This window comes from Rhinoraja longicauda, chromosome 6, assembly GCF_053455715.1.
Source record: "Rhinoraja longicauda isolate Sanriku21f chromosome 6, sRhiLon1.1, whole genome shotgun sequence".
In the NCBI taxonomy this organism is placed as follows: Eukaryota; Metazoa; Chordata; class Chondrichthyes; order Rajiformes; family Arhynchobatidae; genus Rhinoraja; species Rhinoraja longicauda.
In genome coordinates this window covers 18,423,898-18,446,326 of record NC_135958.1, presented here as the reverse complement: position 1 = coordinate 18,446,326, position 22,429 = coordinate 18,423,898, and the positions used below count along the sequence as shown (strand labels likewise).

The 22,429-nt window shown below is 42.5% G+C and overlaps 1 protein-coding gene across 3 annotated transcripts in view; it reads right to left on the bottom strand.

Moving 5' to 3' along the window:
• Positions 1 to 22,429, bottom strand: part of vac14 (vac14 homolog (S. cerevisiae)) — a 252,869-nt gene that overhangs the window by 204,181 nt on the left and 26,259 nt on the right. For all 3 annotated transcript variants that reach the window (XM_078400593.1, XM_078400595.1, XM_078400594.1), the window contains exons 6-10: positions 21,071 to 21,178; positions 20,658 to 20,767; positions 19,240 to 19,346; positions 17,102 to 17,236; positions 15,609 to 15,758 (exon numbers count right to left, since the gene is read on the bottom strand). In XM_078400593.1, the coding sequence (XP_078256719.1) occupies positions 15,609 to 15,758; positions 17,102 to 17,236; positions 19,240 to 19,346; positions 20,658 to 20,767; positions 21,071 to 21,178 (610 nt within the window). The remainder of the gene's footprint in view (positions 1 to 15,608; positions 15,759 to 17,101; positions 17,237 to 19,239; positions 19,347 to 20,657; positions 20,768 to 21,070; positions 21,179 to 22,429) is intronic.

The window sequence follows — 22,429 nt, the reverse complement described above, 5'->3', positions numbered from 1 at the left end:
GTGGTTCCAATTTAACGTGGATTATCACAATGTTGAGTGAATTAATTTTAGTATGTTTTCCAAAATATATTGTTACCAATATGCAGGATGACATTATAATAAATGAACTCATTTACTATCTCTCTTCATTCTGCATAATTCAAATCAATAAACTGATCTGTAATACCAAGGGCGGCAGTAAAACACCAGCTTCATATTTCTATTTGCTAGCAATGTTTATATCCAAGGGCAATTGCAACACTTTCAATCACGTTACATAAATCGCTGCAATGTCTGCCAAGGGCTGAAACGAGATGTTCAAATAAAGTACTTTTTGGCTTGGCTATAAAAGATTCATGAACCCATAGTTTCATTCCTCTCATGCCTTTTGCAAGTTTTAAGTCATGTACTCAAAGACCATCCAGCAAAATGAGTTATCAAAGCAGACAAGAAACAGATTTCCAAGTTGCAGGATGTGGCTCAATGCTTCCCCTCAATGGTTCAAGGTTACGTTATTATCACATGTACAAATGTCCTTTTTGCAAACAATTCAGTAAAATCTTACTATACATAAGCACAATCATACCCATGTACAGGAGTGTAAGAGTAGTAGACTCAGTATACAAGAGTCGCCATTTTTCCAGGGCCATCTTGCATCCTTCTAGTTCAAAATTCTTAAAATGTTGTCCTAACTTGGCCTTAAAGGCTGGTTGTCCTGGCAATAGCTCTGGGTCGGAGTTGCAAGGCATCGGCCTGCGCTGGTGATGATGTTGGGGTCCTCCATCATGACTTCGACCCCTGAAGTTCCTATGGCGTTGATATGAGTTTGACTTCCCTAAAACAGTCACTCCTGGTGCAGTAAACGCAAGAACTGCAGATGTTGGTTTACAGGAAAAACACAAATACACGGACTTCCAGGTGGGATACTAGGATGGAGGAGAGAGATTGGATCGTTAACAAAATTGGAGAATTGATATTCATTAATATCCAAGCGGAATATGAGGTGTAGCTGCACTCAGGCAATGGAGGTGGTCTAGGACAGAAAGGTCGGTATTGGAAGGCGAGTTAAATAGGTTAGCAACTGGGAAATCCAGCAAGCCTAGGCAGACTAAATGCATGTGTTCGACGAAACGGTTGCCTGGTTGACACTTGGTTTTGCCAATGTAAAGGAGGGCACATCAGGAGCATTGAATGCAGTAGACGAGGAGGTGCACATGAACCACTGTCTCACCTGGAAGGACTGCTGGGCTCCCTGGATGGATGTGAGGGAGTTGGTGTAGTGACAGGTGTTATATCTCCTGCTATTGCAAGGGAAAGTACCCGGGGAGGGAGTGGGCTGGGTGAGAAGGGATGAGTGAACCAAGTTGCAGAGGGAGTGGTCTCCATGGGAAAGCAGCAAGGAAAGTCATCAAAAACATGAAAGAAGTCCAAGGTGGGGATGGGAAGATGTGACTGGTGGTGGGATGGTGCTGAAGGTGTGGAAATGTCAGAGAATGATGTATTAGATGAGGAAGCCCGTGGGGTGAAAGGCAACGACCGGGAAACTCTCTCCTTGTTCCATCTGGAGGAAGGGGGAGCAAGAGCAGAATTATGAGGCACAAAGCAGGCATGGGCGAGGGACCCATCCACAAAAGCAGGAGGAAACCATGCCTACTAAAGAAAGAGGACAGCTTGGATGTCCTAGATTGGAAAGCCTCATCTTGGGAGCAGCTGCGGTAGAGACAGAGAAATTGAGAATGGAGGATGGCGTAATTTCTGGCAGGGTGGGTGTACCCCAGATAACAGTGGGAGTCAGTGGGGTTTATCACCAGTCATTCAATAGTTTGTCCCGTGATGGAGACAGAGAGATTGAGAAAGGGAAGGGAGGTGTCAGAGATCGTCCAAGTGAATATCAAGGCAGAGTAAAAGTTAGTAGTAAAGTTAATGAAATCAACAAGTGCTGCATGGGTGCACAAGTAAGCCTCAAATGCAGTCATCAATGTAGCAGAGAAAGAATTGGGGGATAGTGCCAGTGTATATTTGGAACAAGGATTGTTCAATGTAATTATCAAAAAGGCAGGCATAGCTGGGACCCATGACATTGTCCATGGCTACAGCTTTAACTTTAAGAAAGTAAGAAGAGTCAAGTGTCATCTAGATTGGAGCACCCTCTCCAAAAACCATTTCTGAATACTGTTTGTCACACCAGGATGTGTCTGCACCTGGCCAGCATATCCTAACCTATAATCACTCAATTGGTGCATTTAAGGGAGCTGTGGATCCTTTCCCACATTTTAAAGCTGCAGACAGCAATAAGCCTTACACAAGGTGGGTCAAAGATGTGGGACCATGTAGCATCTTGAATGCAGAATTTCAATGTCAGTTGGAAACAAAATAGAGAGGTGGCATGGAGTTTTGAGACCATAATTAGAGACAAAAGAGCTGCACTAACCTGCACTTGTTGGAAGGGCCTAAAGACCCAAGAACTTTAAGGAAATAGATCAATCCATCCCAAAATCAGGGTGGACTTCTTTATGTTTTTGATGACTTTCCTTTCGAAACAGGAGTTGCACTTAACAAATTCAATGCAGACACGTATGCCAATCCTTTGAGCAAAATCCACTAATTTTAGAATGCACCAATAGATAATCTAGATAATATCCGAGGAAATAACATCAAAATGTCCCTCTCTATATTACCAGTCTAGCCAACTCAAAGCTTTGAGTGATATTGCAAACTCAAAGAGCATAAGAATCCCCAAAGACAGGAATTTCACACATGGATTTCAGAAGCAGACCAGATTTTGTTTGCAATGCGCAAACTTCCCTAACTTCTTCTTTAATCATGTGTAGGAAAGAACTGCGGATGCTGGTTTAAATCCAAGGTCGTCCCTTCTCAAGGGCCTCAACCCGAAACGTCACCCATTCCTTCTCTCCAGAGATGCTGCCCGACCCGCTGAGTTACTCCAGCATTTTGTGTCTACCTTCTTCTTTAACCATATGTACAGGTGCATTCTACAACTGCCCTCACCCTTCTGTCTGGATCAAACCTAGAAAGAAATTGTTTTTTTGTACATTGCTGTCTCAAAATAATTTGGAGACAACGAAATACGTTTGGAGGATAGCATGAAAGCTCGTTTGTACACAGTAAGGCCTTGAGCAGCAATGACTGGACTATCTAATTTCACGGTGTTGGGTTGGGGATAAAAAAATTAGCCAAGCACAGGGAAAATCTCTTCTGCTCTTGAAAATAACGCAAGGAATCTATCAAGTCTATAAATGTCTATTTCATGCATGTGGTTTAACTCTCTCTGTCTTGCGCTGAAACTCATGTATCCATATTCTGCTGTTTCTTCCAATTTATCCAGAATGCTGCCACGTTTCCTTGGTTTCTATACAATGTCACAATTTTTTGTGATAGGAGGACTCGTAGATTGGGGGGAGAGAGGGCAGACAGAAGATTCTGTGGCAGCAAACTAGACTCCAGGATGGTGTGTTGCCTCCCTGGTGCCAGGGTCCAGGATGTTGCTGCTGTTGCAGAACATTTTAAAGGGGGAGTGCAGGCAGTTAGATGTCATTGTGCACATTGGCACAAATGGCATGGGAAAAGGGAAGAGGCCCAGTCTAGTGAATAGAAGGAGTTAGGCAAAAGATTAAAAAAGCAGAACCCTGAGGATAGTAATATCCAGATTACCCCCATTTGCCATGTGCTAGTATGGTGGGAAAAGACACATAGCATGCATAAATGAGTGGTGCAAGAATTAGTACAGAGTGCACGGATTCCGATTTTTAGACAATTAGGATCTCTTCTGGTGACCTGTACAAGACAGGCAGGTTGCATCTGAACTGGAAGGGAAGCAGTATCCTTGCGGGGAATTCGCTAGGGCTACTCGGGAGGTTTTAAATTAGAGACGCAGAGGGGTGGGAAGCAGAGTAGGTCAGAAATTGTAAGGAGTGATGGGAAGGTAGAGGTTAGCACCAGTAAGTCTCAAAGGAAGGACGGGCAGCGAGAGGTGAAGAAATATGGTGACGCTGATGGGCTGTAACTATCATATGGTGACCACACCATAGTAAGCTTTATGATAACAAAATAGAGCATAAGAAAGAGAAAAAAAACAGATTAATAGATTGAAGCCAATATTGAGTGCAGGAGAGTAGCACCATGGAAGACTAAATAAGCGACAATGTTGGCAAATAACAATGTGCAACAGAAATAGGAAATATTTCAAACAGTAGAAACAAGGACCTGCAGGCACTGGTTTACAAAAATAAGACACATGGAGTAACATAGCAGGTCAGGCAGCGCAGATGACCCGCAAGTTACTCTAGCATATTGTGTCAGTATTTCAAAGTGTGTTCAACAAAGTGCAGGTGAATAGATTCCACTGAAAGAATAAGCCTTAGTCAGAGTGTGGTGAATCTGTGGAATTCTTTGCCACAGAAGGCTGTGGAGGCAAAGTCAGTGGATATATTTAAGGCAGAAATAGATAGATTTTTGATTAGTACAGGTGTCAGAGGTTATAGGGAGAAGGCAGGAGAATGGGGTTAGGAGGGAGAGATAGATCATCCATGATTGAATGGCAGAGTAGACTTGATGGGCTGAATGGCCTAATTCTACTCCTGTCACTTATGATCTGATGAAACTCAATGTTCGAACATCCATGGGTGATTTAAGGTCTCTGAATTTAGAGTTGGGAACAAGGCCTAAGCCAGAACATAGCCAGCAGACACAGCGTGAATAGGGGAGACCCAAATTTATAAAACAATACAAAACTAGAATTAAACTGTCAATGAACATACAATATGAGAGGTCAAATGAGAGGGAGGAACTGAGTGAAATCCAGGTTAGTCGGGAAGTGGTGTTAGGTAAATTGAATGGATTAAAGGCCGATAAATCCCCAGGGCCAGATAGGCTGCATCCCAGAGTGCTTAAGGAGGTAGCCCCAGAAATAGTGGATGCATTAGTGATAATTTTTCAAGACTTTGGATTCTGGAGTAGTTCCTGAGGATTGGAAGGTAGCTAATGTAACCCCACTTTTCAAAAAGGGAGGGAGAGAGAAAACGGGGAATTACAGACCAGTTAGTCTAACATCGGTAGTGGGGAAAATGCTAGAGTCAGTTATTAAAGATGGGATAGCAGCACATTTGGAAAGTGGTGAAATCATTGGACAAAGTCAGCATGGATTTATGAAAGGTAAATCATGTCTGACGAATCTTATAGAATTTTTCGAGGATGTAACTAGTAGAGTGGATAAGGGAGAACCAGTGGATGTGTTATATCTGGACTTCCAGAAGGCATTCGACAAGGTCCCACATAAGAGATTAGTATGCAAACTTAAAGCACACGGTATTGTGGGTTCAGTATTGATGTGGATAGAGAACTGGCTGGCTAACAGGAAGCAAAGAGTAGGAATAAACGGGTCCTTTTCAGAATGGCAGGCAGTGACTAGTGGGGTACCGCAAGGCTCAGTGCTAGGACCCCAGCTATTTACAATATATATTAATGATTTGGACGAGGGAATTGAATGCAACATCTCCAAGTTTGCGGATGACACGAAACTGGGGGGCAGTGTTAGCTGTGAGGAGGATGCTAGGAGGCTGCAACGTGACTTGGATAGGTTAGGTGAGTGGGCAAAGGCATGGCAGATGCAGTATAATGTGGATAAATGTGAGGTTATCCACTTTGGTGGCAAGAACAGGAAAGCAGACTATTACCTGAATGGTGGCCGATTAGGAGAAGGGGAGATGCAACGAGACCTGGGTGTCGTGGTACACCAGTCATTGAAAGTAGGCATGCAGGTGCAGCAGGCAGTGAAGAAAGCGAATGGTATGTTGGCATTCATAGCGAGGGGATTTGAGTATAGGAGCAGGGAGGTCCTGCTGCAGTTGTACAGGGCATTGGTGAGACCACACCTGGAGTATTGCGTACAGTTTTGGTCTCCTAATCTGAGGAAAGACATTCATGCCATAGAGGGAGTACAGAGAAGGTTCACCAGATTGATTCCTGGGATGGCAGGGCTTTCATATGAAGAAAGACTGGATAGACTCGGTTTGTACTCGCTGGAATTTAGAAGATTGAGGGGGATCTTATAGAAACTTACAAAATTCTTAAGGGGTTGGACAGGCTAGATGCAGGAAGATTGTTCCCGATGTTAGGGAAGTCCAGAACAAGGGGTCTAAGGATAAGGGGGAAGTCTTTTAGGGCCGAGATGAGAAAGTTTTTTTTCACACAGAGAGTGGTGAATCTGTGGAATTCTCTGCCACAGAAGGTAGTTGAGGCCAGTTCATTGGCTATATTTAAGAGGGAGTTAGATGTGGCCCTTGTGGCTAAAGGGATCAGGGGATATGGAGAGAAGGCAGGTACGGGATACTGAGTTGGATGATCAGCCATGATCATATTGAATGGTGGTGCAGGCTCGAAGGGCCGAATGGCCTACTCCTGCACCTATTTTCTATGTTTCTATGTTTCTAATATAATTCAAAATAATTTTGCAGGCACTTCAAAATAAAACAAAGAGGTTGGGAAGAGGTCAGGGTGATCATGGAGAAATAGATAATACCATGGGCAACAACAGGGCGATGCCAGAACATGAAATCATTATTTTGGTTCAGTATTAATGAGGGAGATAGAACTGGACACAACATTAGACAGTGGGTGAGAAATGTGATAAATGTTTCAAATGACAGCCAAACTTAAAGGGGATAAAACCCTGGGTCTAAATGGATTACGTCCAATTATTTTAAGAAATCCTGTGCAAAGTACAGTGGCGTTTGTATTTCATCCTATGTCAAGACATTCCCTTCATTCTTTCTGCCTCTCATCTTGTTGGCAACTCAAAATGCGCCTATTTTCTCAGCTTTGCAATATCATGGAGAAAGACGTGCAGCACAGACACAAGCTCTACGGCCCATTTACTGCTCACCAACCATCAATCATTAGTACACTAATGCTATATTCATCCTTTTTTTGAATTCACCCTGCATCCTCTCCATCCCCCCCAACCCCACCTCACACACACCGCTGCCCTGATCCTGCCACTTACCTACGCACAAGAGATAATTTATAGTGGCCAATTAACCTACTAACAAACACATTTTTGAGTTGTGGGAGGAAGCTGGAATACTGGAGAAACTCACTTAGTCACAGGGAGAATGTACAAATACAACACAGACAGCACCCAAGGTCAGGAGTGCATCTGGGTCACTGATGCAGTGAGGCATTAGCTCTACTAACAGTGCCACCCCTAATGCAAGGTCAATCCCTTCCCCCCACAGATGGCTGGTAGGCTTTTTCCTACATTTTCTGCTCTTTTTTCCGATTTTCAACACCTGCAGTTTTTTTTTTGCTTTTAGATTGTTTGGATCTTTGTTGGCATTTCATTAGACTGGCTGCTAGGAATCACAATGTCTACATTTGAGAAGGGAGATATATGCCCAGAGGGTTTACAGATCAGACAGCATAAGATTGGTGGGAGGAAAAAAACAATGGAATTCCTGCAAAATAAAATCTTTAAACAAATTGTGCAGTAATGGACAATTAGCATGGATTTCACAAGGGAAAATCTCATTTCACTAACCTTACTGAATTCTTTTGAAGAGTTAACAGAGTAGACAACGTCAATGCAGCAGATGCAATTTATCTATTTTTTAAATAGGCCGATAAAGTAGGAATGGCAGGCTAATTAATAAGATCAGGGACTGCAGATTAAGAGAACAGGCAGCTGAATGCACTGCCTTCTGGCTTCAGCACAAAACACAGTTAAAGGCAGCCATTCAGTGAATTATCATAGTTTCTGCTGGTCTCACTGGACCCTTTCTTCCAGTGAACTGTGCAACTATCTTGAGCCCAAGCCTTCAATGCTTCTGGGTAGTTTGAACTTGCAGGCATGTTATACTTCAGCCAGATTTCACCTTCTGCCAATGCACTTTCCAGTTCAGGAGAGGAAGCCACTTTCTTTCCTCGTTGTCACCACCCAATTCAACCCTCGGGCAATTGTGTTCCCCAGGTATACTGTTCCGATTCTGGTTAAGTACCACATGGACTAAATAACAACCCAGAAATAAACTATAAGGCCATAAGACATAGGAGCAGAATTAGGCTATTCTGCCCATCGAGTCTGCTCTGCCATTCAATCATTGCTGATATATATTTCCCTGTCAACCCCGTTTGCCTGGTGTATACGACTGAGCATCGCATTAGCAGCTCAACACAATGGCAATTAGGGTTGATATTCTATGGAAACAATACTGATTATATTTCACACTTATGCTGTTTATGAAATCCTCTCCTAAGTGGTACAATGCCAACCAGAGTCCAAGCACAAAGGCAAGTGCCTGGAACACATAGAAGACTCAAGAAAAGATCAACAAGCCCTCTTGCTCAAAATCAGGGACACCAGTGCTGCAAACGGAGCCCTTTCAGCATGCAGCAGTAAACATATTCTCAATACACTAGCCCAGAAGTAAAAACCAGGAACACCTCCACACCACTGATATTTTCCATTCAACCCACCTTGAAAGGCTCCAAAAGATGCTGTGTGCAGGGGATATTTCTGAACTGAGCGACATTCACCATTTGTGTAGGGAGGAACTGCAGATGCTGGTGTAAGCCAAACACAGACACAAAAAGCTGGAGTAACTCAGCGGGTCAGGCAGTATCTCTGGAGAGAAGGAAGAGGCGACGTTTCGGGTCAAGACCCTTCTTCAGACTGAGCCAGGGGAAAGGATATAGACAGTATTTAGGACAAATGAATGGAAAATATGTCGAAAGCAACAATAAAAGCATTATCGTTGCTTTCTACGTAGCTTCCATTCATTTGTTCCATTCTTTGCTCCAAAGGTACTGTCGACCCGCTGAGTTACTCCAGCTTTTTGTGTCTGACATTCGCCATTTGATGGAAAGTGGATTAGACTCTAGTTTCATATCATTCCAGTGGGAGAGTAGTCAGTCTGAAGTGCAATAGCCATTACCTCTCCAGACACTAAATGGTTAAACTGTCAATTCTCCTTCTGCTGATCCCTCCATCCAATACGTTTCTGAGACCAAGTGGTGACGAGGGCATTCATGGTGAACATGTGAAATAATCCGACTTTCATAAATTCATAAATTCTAGTAGCAGATTTAGGCCATTCAGCCCGTCAAGTCTACTCCGCCATTCAATCACGGCTGGTCTATCTTTTCAACCTCAACCCCATTCTCCTTCCTCAACCCCTGACACCCTGAGTAATCAATAATTTGTCAATCTCTGCCTTAAAAACATCCTCTGCTAACAATTTTAAAGGAATGTGCATTTTATACCTGGAGGGTAAGGATTCAAAGGCAGAGCAGAAGTCATGTAAAATTCTAGTCAGACACACCTGGAATTCTGAGAGAGCTCCAGGTACTAAACTCAGGATAGTCATATTTTCCTCCTTCACCTGTAAAGAGCAGGTTCAGAAAAACAATAAGTCTTGGTACAGGCAGCAGTCTCAGCATGCACTTGGAGTATTGTGTCCAGTTCTTGTCACCACACTCCAGGAAGGACGGGTTCAGATAGGATTAGTGTAAGTGGATGTTTAGTGTCAGTGCAGATTCAATGTCAGAGAGCCTGTTACTGTGTTGTATAGTCTATGACTCTATGAACATAGAGAGCTGACTTCAAAATGCTCAGAATAATCCTTTGTGGTTGGTTCCTCCCACATCTCAAAGATCAGAGGGTTGGTAGGTTAATTGTCCATTATCAATTCCCTTAATGTGTAGGTGAGAGGTAGAATCTGGGGAGAGTTGATGAGACTGTGGGAAGAATCAAAATGGGATTAGTATATGAATAGTGCAAATGGGTGGCTGATAATCAGTGCAGTGCTGAAGGGCTTGTTTCGTGCAAATCTCACTACCACTCTAACCCCAGCTAAACACTGTGTTCCCATCTGGTCCATTGGCTATCATACTAAAACTCTGGCACTGCATCTGACAGTAAACATAGACCCACACCAATATGGACAATGTATAAAGATGTACTTGCCCTGTTCTCTGGCATCAAACAACCAATAATTCATAATTAGTTTACTTTAGTTTAGAGATACAGCGGAGAAACAGGCCCATCGGCCCACCGAGTCCGCGTTCACCACTAGGGACAATTTATAATTTTTACCGAAGCCAATTAACCTACAAACCTGTACGTCTTTGGAGCGTGGAAAGCTGAAGCACCCGGTGAAAACCCACACGGTCACGGGGAGAACATACAAACTCCGTACAGACACCACCCATAGTCAGGATCATACCCGGGTCTCTAGCGATGTAAGGTAGCAGCTTTACTGCTGAGCCATCGTGCCTCCCACTTTTAGCAGGAGAAGATTAGTCATTTGCTGTTAACTATGGACAGAAAAATGGAGGAGGAAGAAACCAACACATTGCAGTCTTCATAAATAGTTTGTGTACAAATAATTGAGTCCTGATGCAAGGTTTCAACTTGAAATGTTGCCTATCTCTTTGCCTCCGCAACCTGATTAATTCTTCCAGCAGTTCAGTTTTTGCAATAGTTTGTAGTCTCCTGAAAGAGATTGAGGATGCTAAACTAATCCTGTGGGCAGCAAGGGGCTTGGCAACCCCAGCAAAAAACTGAGATTTGTCCCAGCAGCATTATATTCCACACCAAATGGTCCCACCTTGAATGTGGTTTGAAAGAGTAACCTGGGTGAAGCTGAAAAGTATCTGGACACGGTCACTTCAGGACAACTCTTTGTAAAACAAAGGAGATAAACACAGGCAGCTCTGTGTGAATGTAGGGTCCAGCTAACTGTGCATTGAAAGCAGCAGTCTTCCCATGTGCCCTCTCGATCAGACAGAATCTACACATTGAGCAGCAACATTGGACAATGGCCACTGATTTATCTGTCATTATCTGATGCTAAATAAAGGAAGAGACTCAAGATTTGATAATGGGTCTATGGTGCCACCTGCTGGATGCAAGATTCTACTTCCTGCAGTTGCTAATTTACCCAAAGCCATTTAAATCAATGACAAGACCCCATGCAACACAGTGTTGTTAATTGCACCATTTCATTCAGACAACAAAATAAACACGAAAGCAAAGAATGAAGTGAGTAAGATGCCCAGAATGCAACACATAGATTTTAGGGTCAGGCTTAAAGAATAGGCAGATAGATGAAGGGAACCTTCAAGGAATTGTGGTATGGAATTCAGTGGATGAAACAGTCCCATACTTGTTACATGCCCTTCATTATCTCAGATGAGCACTGCAAAAACCTCTTCAGTTTAAATGACTTGATAATCCACAATCCACATAATCCACTATCTCCATTTCCATGCAAACTCCACCATATCAGCTGTCGTTTGGATTGCTTTTTCCTGTAGGTCAGTTGCTGTAAACCAGTACACACATTAAGTTTTCACCATTGCTCCCCAGTTTGCTCTTCCAATTCAGTAACCACTTACAGGGCTATTTTTCTTCTCCATAAAACTCTCCACTCACCTGGCAATGTCAAGCATAGCTTCTTCCCAACTACCATCAGGCTCCTAAACACTAAACAACAGTCTGAAGAAGGGTCTCGACCCGAAACGTCACCCATTCCTTCTATCACGAGATGCTGCATGTCCCGCTGAGTTACTCCAGCATTTTGTGTCTCACTAAGTGATAAATTACAGATTGCTGTAGTTGCCCTAACTTCAGGCTTTTTGTTTGGACGAGTATTGGGGTTATTAATTTATTTCTATATTTTTTGTTGATTATATGTTATGCGTATTGTGTTACAGATCGGTTATGCTGCTACAAGTAAGAATATCATTGTTCCGATATCGTTACATATGACAATTCAACTCTTGACTCGAATGTAAAATCACACCAGTCCCCTCATCCTCCCCTGCTAGTCTTCCCAAACCGCCCTTAATACCTTCCTTGAAACCCACCTTTTCAAACAGCAGTCTTGTTTTCTGACCAAAAGTACATTGCTTTTATTCAAAGAATCTACTATTTTAGATGCGCTTCATCCTTTCACTGCCTCAGTCCTTCCCAATGTCGACATGCTATTGCTTTCTTCAATTCCCTTGAGATATATTATTGCATATTTATAGTCAGGCTGAAAGAAATTTCCCAGGTAACACAAGGCTAATAGTGCAGGGGGAAAAAAAGCGCCCTTCAGTATCAGTCACCTTCAAACCAGTGGGTGGGGACATTGCCTGTGGTGATTCTTGGTCAGATCATATGAACCAACATCCATACTTGACATGGGTTCATTAATCTCATCTCAGTACAACCAGTAGCGGGCACTGGTGAAAAAGATAATGCATATTCCCAATCACGATGAGCATCATAGCCCCAACCAGATAGGTTGTAGGTTAGGGCAGGTTCACATGTTATGGCTTCCACTGAGAGCAACAATGCAGTGCAGTCAGACATGTAAGCAAATGTGTCAACCCAATCATACAAGGGGTTCTCCTGGACTGCAACCTTGACGTGGTGGAGAGGCTTGTGTACTCCAGTGATCCTGTGAGCTATACCGGTTGGGGTTATATATCCCTGGCAGGTTCACCCAAACCGGACAGGTCATGGGTGAGGAGGCAGACGAAGCAGTCCCTGGTCCTCCAGGTTGGGGGTTGGGCATGGAAAAAAAGTGTGAGTTACAGAAACATTGACAAATGAAAACCAAATTACACACTTGGTTGAAGAAGGTGCCCCAACGACGGGGAACATGACGCATCCCAGCCAAACCCGCAAGGGCGCTGGGAAGCTGACACACCTTCTGACGCCAAAGAAATCCATCCTATCGGGGACATGGAACATCTGAACCATGTTCCAGGCTGGCAAGGCTGCTACTGTTGCCAACGAAATGGTGCGCTACAATCTCTCAGTCCTGGGCTTGGCAGAAACAAGATGGACACAGTCAGGGGAGATCAAATTGGCCAGTGGGCAGTCCATTATCTACTCCGGAAAGGAAGATGAGAGAGCGAAACATACAGAGGGAGTGGCCATAATGATGACGAAGGACGCTAGAAAGGCTCTAATGGCATGGAAATCCATCAGAGAGACAAAGTAAGCAATGTGGATCTGTGGAAAAGAACAAGCCCGGATCCCATTGACTTACAAATTCGAAAGAGAAAATGGGGTTGGATTGGACACACCCTCAGAAAACCTGCCACAAACATCACTCGGCAAGCCCTGAAATGGAACCCACAAGGAAAAAGGAAAAGAGGTCGCCCCAGGAACAGCTGGAGAAGAGGCGTCCAGGCAGAAATGTCTGGGAGTGGGCTCAACTGGGGAGATCTCGAAAGAAGCGCCAACAACCGAGTGAGGTGGAGGACATTTGTCAATGGCCTATGCTCCCTAGAGGAGCCAAGGGCTTAAGAAGAAGAAGAAGAGGAAGAAGTAGAAGATCATACAAAGGAAAAACAAGGAACGGCTGGCTGGGTGTTGGGCATGAAGCGTAGGCCATCAGAAAGGATTTTGGGCCTTCAGGCAGGCCCGGGGGAATCTCCCATTTTGGTCACCAAAACAAAGTCTCATTCAAAGGAGAAAAATATATGAAATTATGTGATACCAATCAGGAAAGACAGAAAGAGGAAAACAGACCCTGTCACTAGGAGGAACATTGGCTTTGGACAACAAATTTGGAGAGGTGAGATGGTATCTGGAACCAATTAAAAAGATTCAAAGTTAGCAAATACTATGTAAAAGCAGTAGAAAATTATTACTTTTCCAACAGAGCACAGAATGTATAATCCAATACATAGTAATGGGTGGCAGGGCTGGGGACGGCAGACTAAAGCACAAAGGTCAAGGCAGCCAGTAGATGCAGTAATAGCCTCCTCGTCTCCCATGAAGGTTATTATTTATTATCGGCACTGGTTTATCATTGTCACGCGTATCAAAAAACAGTAATGTAAACTTTTGTTTTGCGTTCCATCCAGGAAAATCATACCATGCACAAGTACAACAGAGGCAAAAAGGGAAAGGAAATAGAGTGCAGACTACAGTGTGACAGCTACAGAAGTGTAGATTTAAAAAAAGTGCAAGAGCTGCAATGGAGTGGAAAATAAGGAATTCATCCTCAAGAACGGAAAAAAATGGTTTCTAGGATTCTATACACTGAAATTTAGAAGCAGGCTATATGATACAATTAGAGCTAGCAATACAAACCATATGTTAAGTATTGCTTGAAGCCACAACCTTCCAAGTCAGAAATGAAAGTGTTGGCACTGAGGCAAGCCAAGACCAATAAGAAGGGCTTGTACGCCCGTAACCAGTGAGTCACTGTTCATGATAAAATTCCACTCTGGCAGGCAGGGTGCTTTTCCTACATTCACAGACAAATTCATAGCTGCCGCAAGTGACTATTTAAAAATTATGAAAAATTCGAGGAAGCATATCAGTGAGTAAACTGAGCAAGAACTGGCCTGTCACCCAGCCTTGGACCACATTTACTGCAGAGTCCCAAGCTTAACCAAGCTGGCTCCCAGCCAAGTGGCAATGGCTGCACCACCCAGGACCTCCCTACCACAAGTGGCTCAGGCAGCTGGTGATGTGCATCCCCCAGCTCCCTGGCAGTCAAATGTATGAAGCACTATTGGTCACAGCGAGAAAAGGCTACAGAAGCACTGGGAGTAGATTGCATGGGAAACTCTACACAGGTTTGGGGCTTTGTACACTACTCGCTCATTAAGAAACAAATGTCTTCATCTTACATCCTCTCAGCATCAGTTGTCATCTGGAACAAACTGCCTGCATCCGTCTTTAAACAATTGAGTGCAATTTCTTTCTCTTCCTTGAGCATTTACCTTGCAAATTATTTAGGGACTCAGATGTCTACCATTTATTTGAGCACAAAATAAATCTTGTTAATGTAACATATTTTACAATTCCCCTTGCATGCTCTTCATTACTTCTATTCCTCAGGTGCCTCATATCCAGCAGAAGAACTCAATAACTTGTGGGAATTAGTTCCTCATAATTCAAACACTGGAAGCAAATCACGAGGTGCAAGGTTGATTTGAAATTAGGTCCCAAAGGCTTTAACATCGGGTGGGAAACTAATCATTTATTCTGAATAGTAACTACTTTCCAAGTTGTTGCAATGTGTTGCATTGTTGCCATTGAAACAAACAGCACACATGCAGGCCCTTCAGTCCACCATGCCCCTGCTGACCCTGAAATGATCATCTATACTAATCCCTTTTTTCAGCAATTGGCCAGAGACATTCAATTCCTGGGCTCAAAGTTAAATCTACAAAACGAGCAACATTCGTATCTCAATGAGTCAAGGGTAAGACAGGGTTTAGCTGATTCACCTTTCTTATGTCACACCATCCTCAAGCACCATTACATGAGCCACTGAAGGTGTTTGGGTGTAAAAGCGCAATGCGATGAGAAACTGAGCAAATTCACATCTTGCCAGTCCCTTGTAAATACCCAGGTGTGCTGATTTAGGTTGGGAGTGGGGGACTTTGAAGAGATCAGGAAAGCTAGTGCTCGAATAGGTGGCCAACAGTGGGATGTCAGCCCAGACACATCCATAACTGCCTGCAGGACTTTCACAGATCGGTCCCAGTCTCATTAGATGGCAGGGCAAGAGGATGCAACTGCTGCCAAATCCATTTCAAATTTCAGTCTGGCTGCACTCTCAATGATACAAAAAACAAGCTGAGACAGTGCTACTTACAGTCGGAGGAGTTCTTGCAACCCGAGCCAGACTCATCGGTGCTGCCGTCCTGTTGTGGAAGCGTTGTCTGACGGACATGATCACCATCGTCCTCGGGCAGGATCAGCTTCATCAGGGTCTGGTTACACACGTTTGCCACCTCCTTAATACCTGGTCTTTGCATCAAGGAGCAAGACACAGCAACAACTCTAAATGATGGCCAGCATAGAGGCAATGGGCCAAAAAACCATGCTGTACAATTCTACGACCAAAACAGAACGAGGGGGTAGAGGCCAGCAATATCTGGAGGACAATACACTGACCTGTGGTGTGGGGACTACAGAAGCAATGGTCCTGCTGCTGGAAGGATAATCCAGAAGTTTGGACGAATGAGCTGCACCCACAAGTTTAAATCCCAACAAGACAGCTGGAGAATTCAGCATCAATAATTATGACTGGAAACCTACTGCTTCATTGGAGAACCCATTTGATGCAATTGTCATTGGGAAGTCCTGAACTAGTCTGGCCCGTGTGAAATAAGACTCAGACAAGGGTATGTAAAATGTCATTAGTGAAACAATTGAGCTCTGGACATAATTTTGAGAAACTTGTCTGACATCCGGGTATTCCATAGTTTGTTTCCAACAACTCAGCATTCAGATAGACTTAATAACTGGAATCCTCCGCAAGTCCAGTACAATTTTGTTATCTCTCCCAGCTCATATGCTAAGGTTTCCTATAAGGCCAAATTTAGTTGGGTGTAGCAATTATGTTGAAGGAAATTAAAAAAGTCTCCAGGATCATATAAAGCAGATGCTGGAAATGTGAAATAAAAAGTTAATCAGGTAAGACAGCACTTATATGGAGAAACTCATGAAACTCATGAAACATTCATTCCACGACCTTTCATCAGAAAGGATATAGCAGAAAATAAACTGGTTAAAGATACAGAGAAGAACTGCAGTGGGTTTGTTAGATGGAGACACGGTACAAGACCAGAAAATGAGATGGGACAGAAAGCTGTGGAGCAGGAGGATGTAGAAAGAAATAGTTTTTGATTAATCATATACGACAGCGATATGAAAGGAGACGTACATGAAAATGCTGGAAATGTTCATTTACTGAAACTGTTAGCTTCACAAATTGGGAGTTAGGTAGGTAGAACTGCGAAAGCAGTAATAACTTTTTCGTGCTTCAATAAGGAGGTGACTTCCGTTCTGTGCAAATGAAGGAAGCAAATGTTTTTTACTGCAGAAGGATGGCCTGGATAATACCCAAATTACTGGGGCTCTAACAATAGATATTCTCCATGGGAGAAATACTTTTAACTATCAGTATTGCTGGCAAATGCTGCAATTGAAAACCAGGTTGAAAAAGAATATATAATGGCTTAAATTTTATCTGTCTGAACTCTCAATGGAAGCTTTGCAAAAAAAACAGCTGCACCATGTTTGCAACGCCCAAAATCTGAGGCGGATCATTTTTGCAGTTAGTCGTTCTGGTGAAAAGGATACTCTTCTTCCTATCATCGTAGGAGAGGCATGGCAGGACGGCAGTCAAAATTCCCGAAGAATAGGGCAGCATCACGCGGCCAGCTAACTGAATGAACTCCCTCATCCACGTCATTGCAGTCAGCTGAATCAAATCATCTGTGATAAGAACAACGGAAGCTGTTTAACCACGATTCATACGGCACTCTGACTCAATGAGACACACATCAGGAAGTCTTAGAGGGAGTGGCGCACAAGTTTGAGACTGAAGTTTTCCTATTCCAATCTGGGCCAACGTCAGTGCTGGGTTGAACAATAACCAACATTTCAAGAATAGCATCAGTGTTGCACACTCCCAAGTCATGTATAACACAGTTAAAACACAAAACTCCCTGCATGAAGTCTACACCAAAGAGGTCTACAACTAACAGATTGGACATTGATAGATTTAGGACCCAAAGCAGGCATTCAATTATGAATGAGACAATATTTGGAGTCAGAATAATACCATTATTTTAATTACTTAAACCAGGCAAAAATGAGGAATGATTTATGTGAACAATTTCACAGATTCATTGCAACCTGAAACTAGACTGGGAATCCAAATTTATTTCAGGCATTTTTTACAACCAAGTGCAGATTAAAACCCAGGCCAGTCGGAAGGAAAGATAGTAGCCTGGTGTTTCACTTGATTCCACTGTCACGTTGGGCAAAATTTCTCCTACACTTTTGCAATTTAATGTGTTAGTTTTGAGCTGGGAATAAACTTTATACACAAAATATGCCATTCCCAGGGTGAATTGCTCTCGGCTGAGAGCTTTGGCTGATTTCTACGTTTGTAGTACACTTCAAAACTTTGTCTAATTGCAAACACTGACATGGCACAATGCGAGTTTATATACAAAAACTTTGGTGTGGTTAGGGATTTTGAGGTGGTGAACAAATAAAACTTTTAAAATGTACCCATTTTGGACAAAAATTACTAAATGCATTTAATTTAGTTTACTGCATTATTTAGGTCTGCAGTCATTTTCATACCCACTATTTTAACTTTGTGCTGCGAAAGTTAACACATCTTCTAAAATGCAAACAACAAGCTGCTAGAGTGGCAGAAAAGTTATTCTTTTGACTTCCACTGAAATCTTAACCACTGACCCGACGTGAGAAAGAATTGGGAACTTGCGACCACATCCAGTGACTCAGGGCTTCAGCACAGGAGCAATTTAAGGGGAAGTTAAACAATTTCATGAAGATTTAACAGTAGCTGAGATTAAGCAAGTACATTGTAAGGATGGTTATGTTGAGCATGGACTCTGGCCAGGGCCTGCAAGATCTGTTTCATTTTTTGAATTGAATTGAATAATGTAGAATCATTTCATGTTATTGAGCACATTTTGTAAAAAAATTGATTCATACTGGTCAGACCAGGTTGCATTAGTGATCTGGAAGGATATTTGTTTCATCGTCATTTTTATAATTGATTGACATTAGCTGGGTTAAATTTGAAATGAACCAACTGAATTTAAATTCCTCAACTTGCATGGTAGTATTTGAGTTCAATTCTCTGGATCATTAGTCCAGCCACAAATCCAATAACAACCATTTTATTGCCTTCCCCATGTGAAGTAATTTACCTTGGTGTTAAAATAGATAGAGATAACATGAGGTAGCTCATGTGGAGATAACTAAATGAGTCCGTTTTTAAGCATGTGCAGGAATAATGACTGAAGATAGCAGAATAGGTTGTGAAGGGTTTTGAACAGGCATATTGAATTGTTGTTTTTTATAAAAGATGGCAGAGTGTAAAAGCAAAACTGAAATGCCAAGTCTTGCGAAAATAATTGTAGGTTTCAGTTGACCATGTCCAACTGTGGACACCAGGCATGAAGAAAGATACCAAGAAGGTAGTCTAAGAAGTGCAGAGGAGATATACCAAAGCAGATTATATTACTTTCCCAAGAGCAGCAATTGAGCAGAGATTTGATGAAGACAATGATTTTTTCAGAACAAATGATAAGAAATTATTCTGACTCCCAGAGGAAACATATTTGGGGTATTTGGCAAAAGAAGAGATGAGCATCATGATCTGGCCAGAAAGAGGCCAGAGGCATGCTGAGTGGCTGGAAGTAGGTTCGGCGAGGGTCTTGAAATAGGCCACTCACCAGACGCCTGGCAATGGATGACCAAGATGTTGGCCATTTCCGCAAACTTGACACTCGAGGGGTTTTTCTTGATCTCTTTCAGAAACTCAATGAGGACTGTCTCACACCTGCAATTGATGGAGAAAATTGTTGTGCTTACTCTCAGTTCAGTACCCAGAAGACATTCAACCCACCTGTACAAATTTCTTCGGCACCTTTTACAGGCAACAAACCTACTCATTTGGGATAGACACAAAAAGCTGGAGTAACTCAGCAGGACAGGCAGCATCTCTGGAGAGAAGGAAAGGGTGACGTTTCGGGTCAAGACCCTTCTTCAGACTTTTTGTGTCTATCTTCGGTTTAAACCAGCATCTGTAGTTCCTTCTTACTCATTTGGGATATCACATGCGTTAGTCCAGACTCCGGACCAAGCCAGTGATAAGTGGACCCATCCAGGACAAACAATAAGCCTCTGAGCCATTTTTATGAAAGATGGTAACTGGCCAAGACAGCTCAATGTCAATGGGCATCATCCAAAACAAGATCTAAGGGTGATCCTAAAAAAGGGCCTTTCATCTTGAAGTCAGTACTTCTAACAACAAAACAAGGCAGATTAGCCTTGTATCAACTGCATTTCAGAATGTGTCGTAACACTTTCAGGTAGGGGTAGAGTTAGAACTAACATAAAAACAATGGCCCTTCGGTGTTGCTGCTGTTACACTGCTGACAATGGGCTGAAAGGAACCATTCAGCCCATTGTCTATAATGGGTCCTAGCAGAGCAATCCATGAGGCCATTCTCTCCATCTAAATCATGACTGTACCTTATTTTTTTCTCAATTCCAATTGATTCTGTTTCCACGATACTTGTGGGCAATGATGTCCAAGCCATGACACCTCAAAGCAAATTTGTTTTCCTTCACATTCTCTGGTGCACGTTTTGCTTAAAATGTTTTCATGTTTCCTTTAACCATCTGAGTATCCTGTATCTACTCTTTTTAAATACATCATGATCTTGTACACCTCCATCAAACTGCCTCTTAATTTTGTTTGTTCCAAGGAGAACTCTAATTTCTCTGGTCAAACGGTAAAATTGAAGCCTTAAATCCCTCGAACCATTCTGGTATATTTGTTTCTCTATCTCCACTTCAGAACTTTCAAATACTTTTAAAATAAGATGATCAGAACTTGAAGCAATACTTACAGTTGTAGCTAGTGTTTATTGGGACCCAGAATCCCCAGGCTTTACTCATCACGCCATTCAATTTTCAAAAAAATGTTCACATATGCACTCAGGTCTCTCTGCTCTTGCCATTTAGCTTGTCTCTTAATAGTCAATATGTCAAAATGCATCACTTTACATTTCTCTGCATTAAATACCCTCAGTTACTTGTCAACCTCGCTTACAATCAGCATTGACTGAAGATCACCCACACTCACATTTTGCGGATCTCTTTACTGTTATCTCCAAGGATCTGAAAGAGCCCATCCAAGATTTCTGGCAAGTAGTCTAGCAAGTTGATATCAGGAACACATTCCAATACGAGGATCTGTAACATGGAAGGTTTGAAAATAATTGGATAGCCTTCCCACTTTGACCTTCGAGCGATCATTCAAATATCAAGCCTGATACAAAGTGACCCAAGTACATCTGTGTATGTTTAAATCTGGAAATATCTACATAATATCTATTCACAAAATGCTGGAGTAACTCAGTCAAGCACCACTTAAAGCAACACAAATGCAAGTAACATTGGTGGTCTTTTTCAATTAGATCTTACTGATAGCTTCTGATTCAAACAACAAAGTCAACTTTTTTTTTAAACAGAAGTGGAATGTGCTTTGAAACTCACCCAGGAGATTATGAATTGCCTGGCATACTGATTGTTGGAATAAATTCGCTCTCTCAAGAGAGGGACAAAAGCCACAAGATCAAACTTGGAACTTTCCGTCACAATGTCCTGTGAGATAAGAAATGACACAAGCATTAAATCACCAATCATAGACAAAATCATTATTGGTGCAAAACAAAGCAGCAGATGCTGGAAATTCAAAAGAAAAACAGATGTTTACAAAACTTCAGCAATGCCCAATATAATCGTGAGGAACAGCACCTCTTCTTCCAGAGTTTATTGCTGGCCTGGCTGTAGCCTTGGTACTTCATATTGAATTGCACAACTTAGAAAGGAAGCAGCGAAATGCCCACCAAGTTTGCACTAACTATTATCCGCCCTTTACACTGATCCCTCTTTTATTTTTCCCCACATTGTCATTAACACCCTCCCACCACCCAAAAATTCTACCACCCAACTGCACCCTCGGAGCTGCTGCAGCAGCCAATTAAGCTGCCAACCTGCTCAGCTTTGGAGTGTGGGAAAATACAAAAGCTCATACAGTCAGAGAGAATGTGCAAACTCCACACAGGAAGCACCGGAGGCCAGGATTCTACCCGGTTCTCTGGCAGAGGCAGTGACTTTACTACCTGTGTCACCCCAAACATAGGAAACCACCCCCTTTTGTTTTCTCTCCACAGATATGGCTAAACATTGCTGATTCAGTTTCCTTCTTGTCTTCTGCCCCAATTTCTGAATTTTGGGATGTTGATAAATCCGGCTAGCACCATTCATAAACATTCCCTCTGCTATTTCCAACATTCTCTCAGCAACTTAAAAAACGCGTTATTTTTTTCCCCCCTACTTTACCAGTTTTGATAAAGGCCCTATTTCTTGTGTTTGACTTAGACCCCATTTCTCTCCCCAATTTTACTGCCTGCCCTGCTGAATGTTTCCAGCATCTTCTGTTTTTGTTGTAGACAAAAGTTGGTAAAACATCTGCGTTAACAATAATGCAAGGAAACAAAAAGTAATTTCAGTTATCAAGATATAACAAAAATTACTGCGCAAGTTCTGATTCAAAAACATATCAACGGAATAGTTTTCTCGTTCTCCCCACTGAGTGCCCCAATTTTCTCCCACATCCCAAAAATGTGCAAGTTTGTAAATTAATTGTCTACTGTAAATTGTTCCATGGATAAGTAGTAAAATCTGCTTATTTTAGTAAGCTTATTAAGATCTGCTTCCAAATCAATTCCTCGTGGAGCTCGGACATGATGGTCCTGATGAACTCTTGCTCCCCAAATCTGGAATATATACCAGCGCGGTGTTGCGGGAATTGAATTCTATTATCCTGACAAAAGTGTGCATACGACTTGC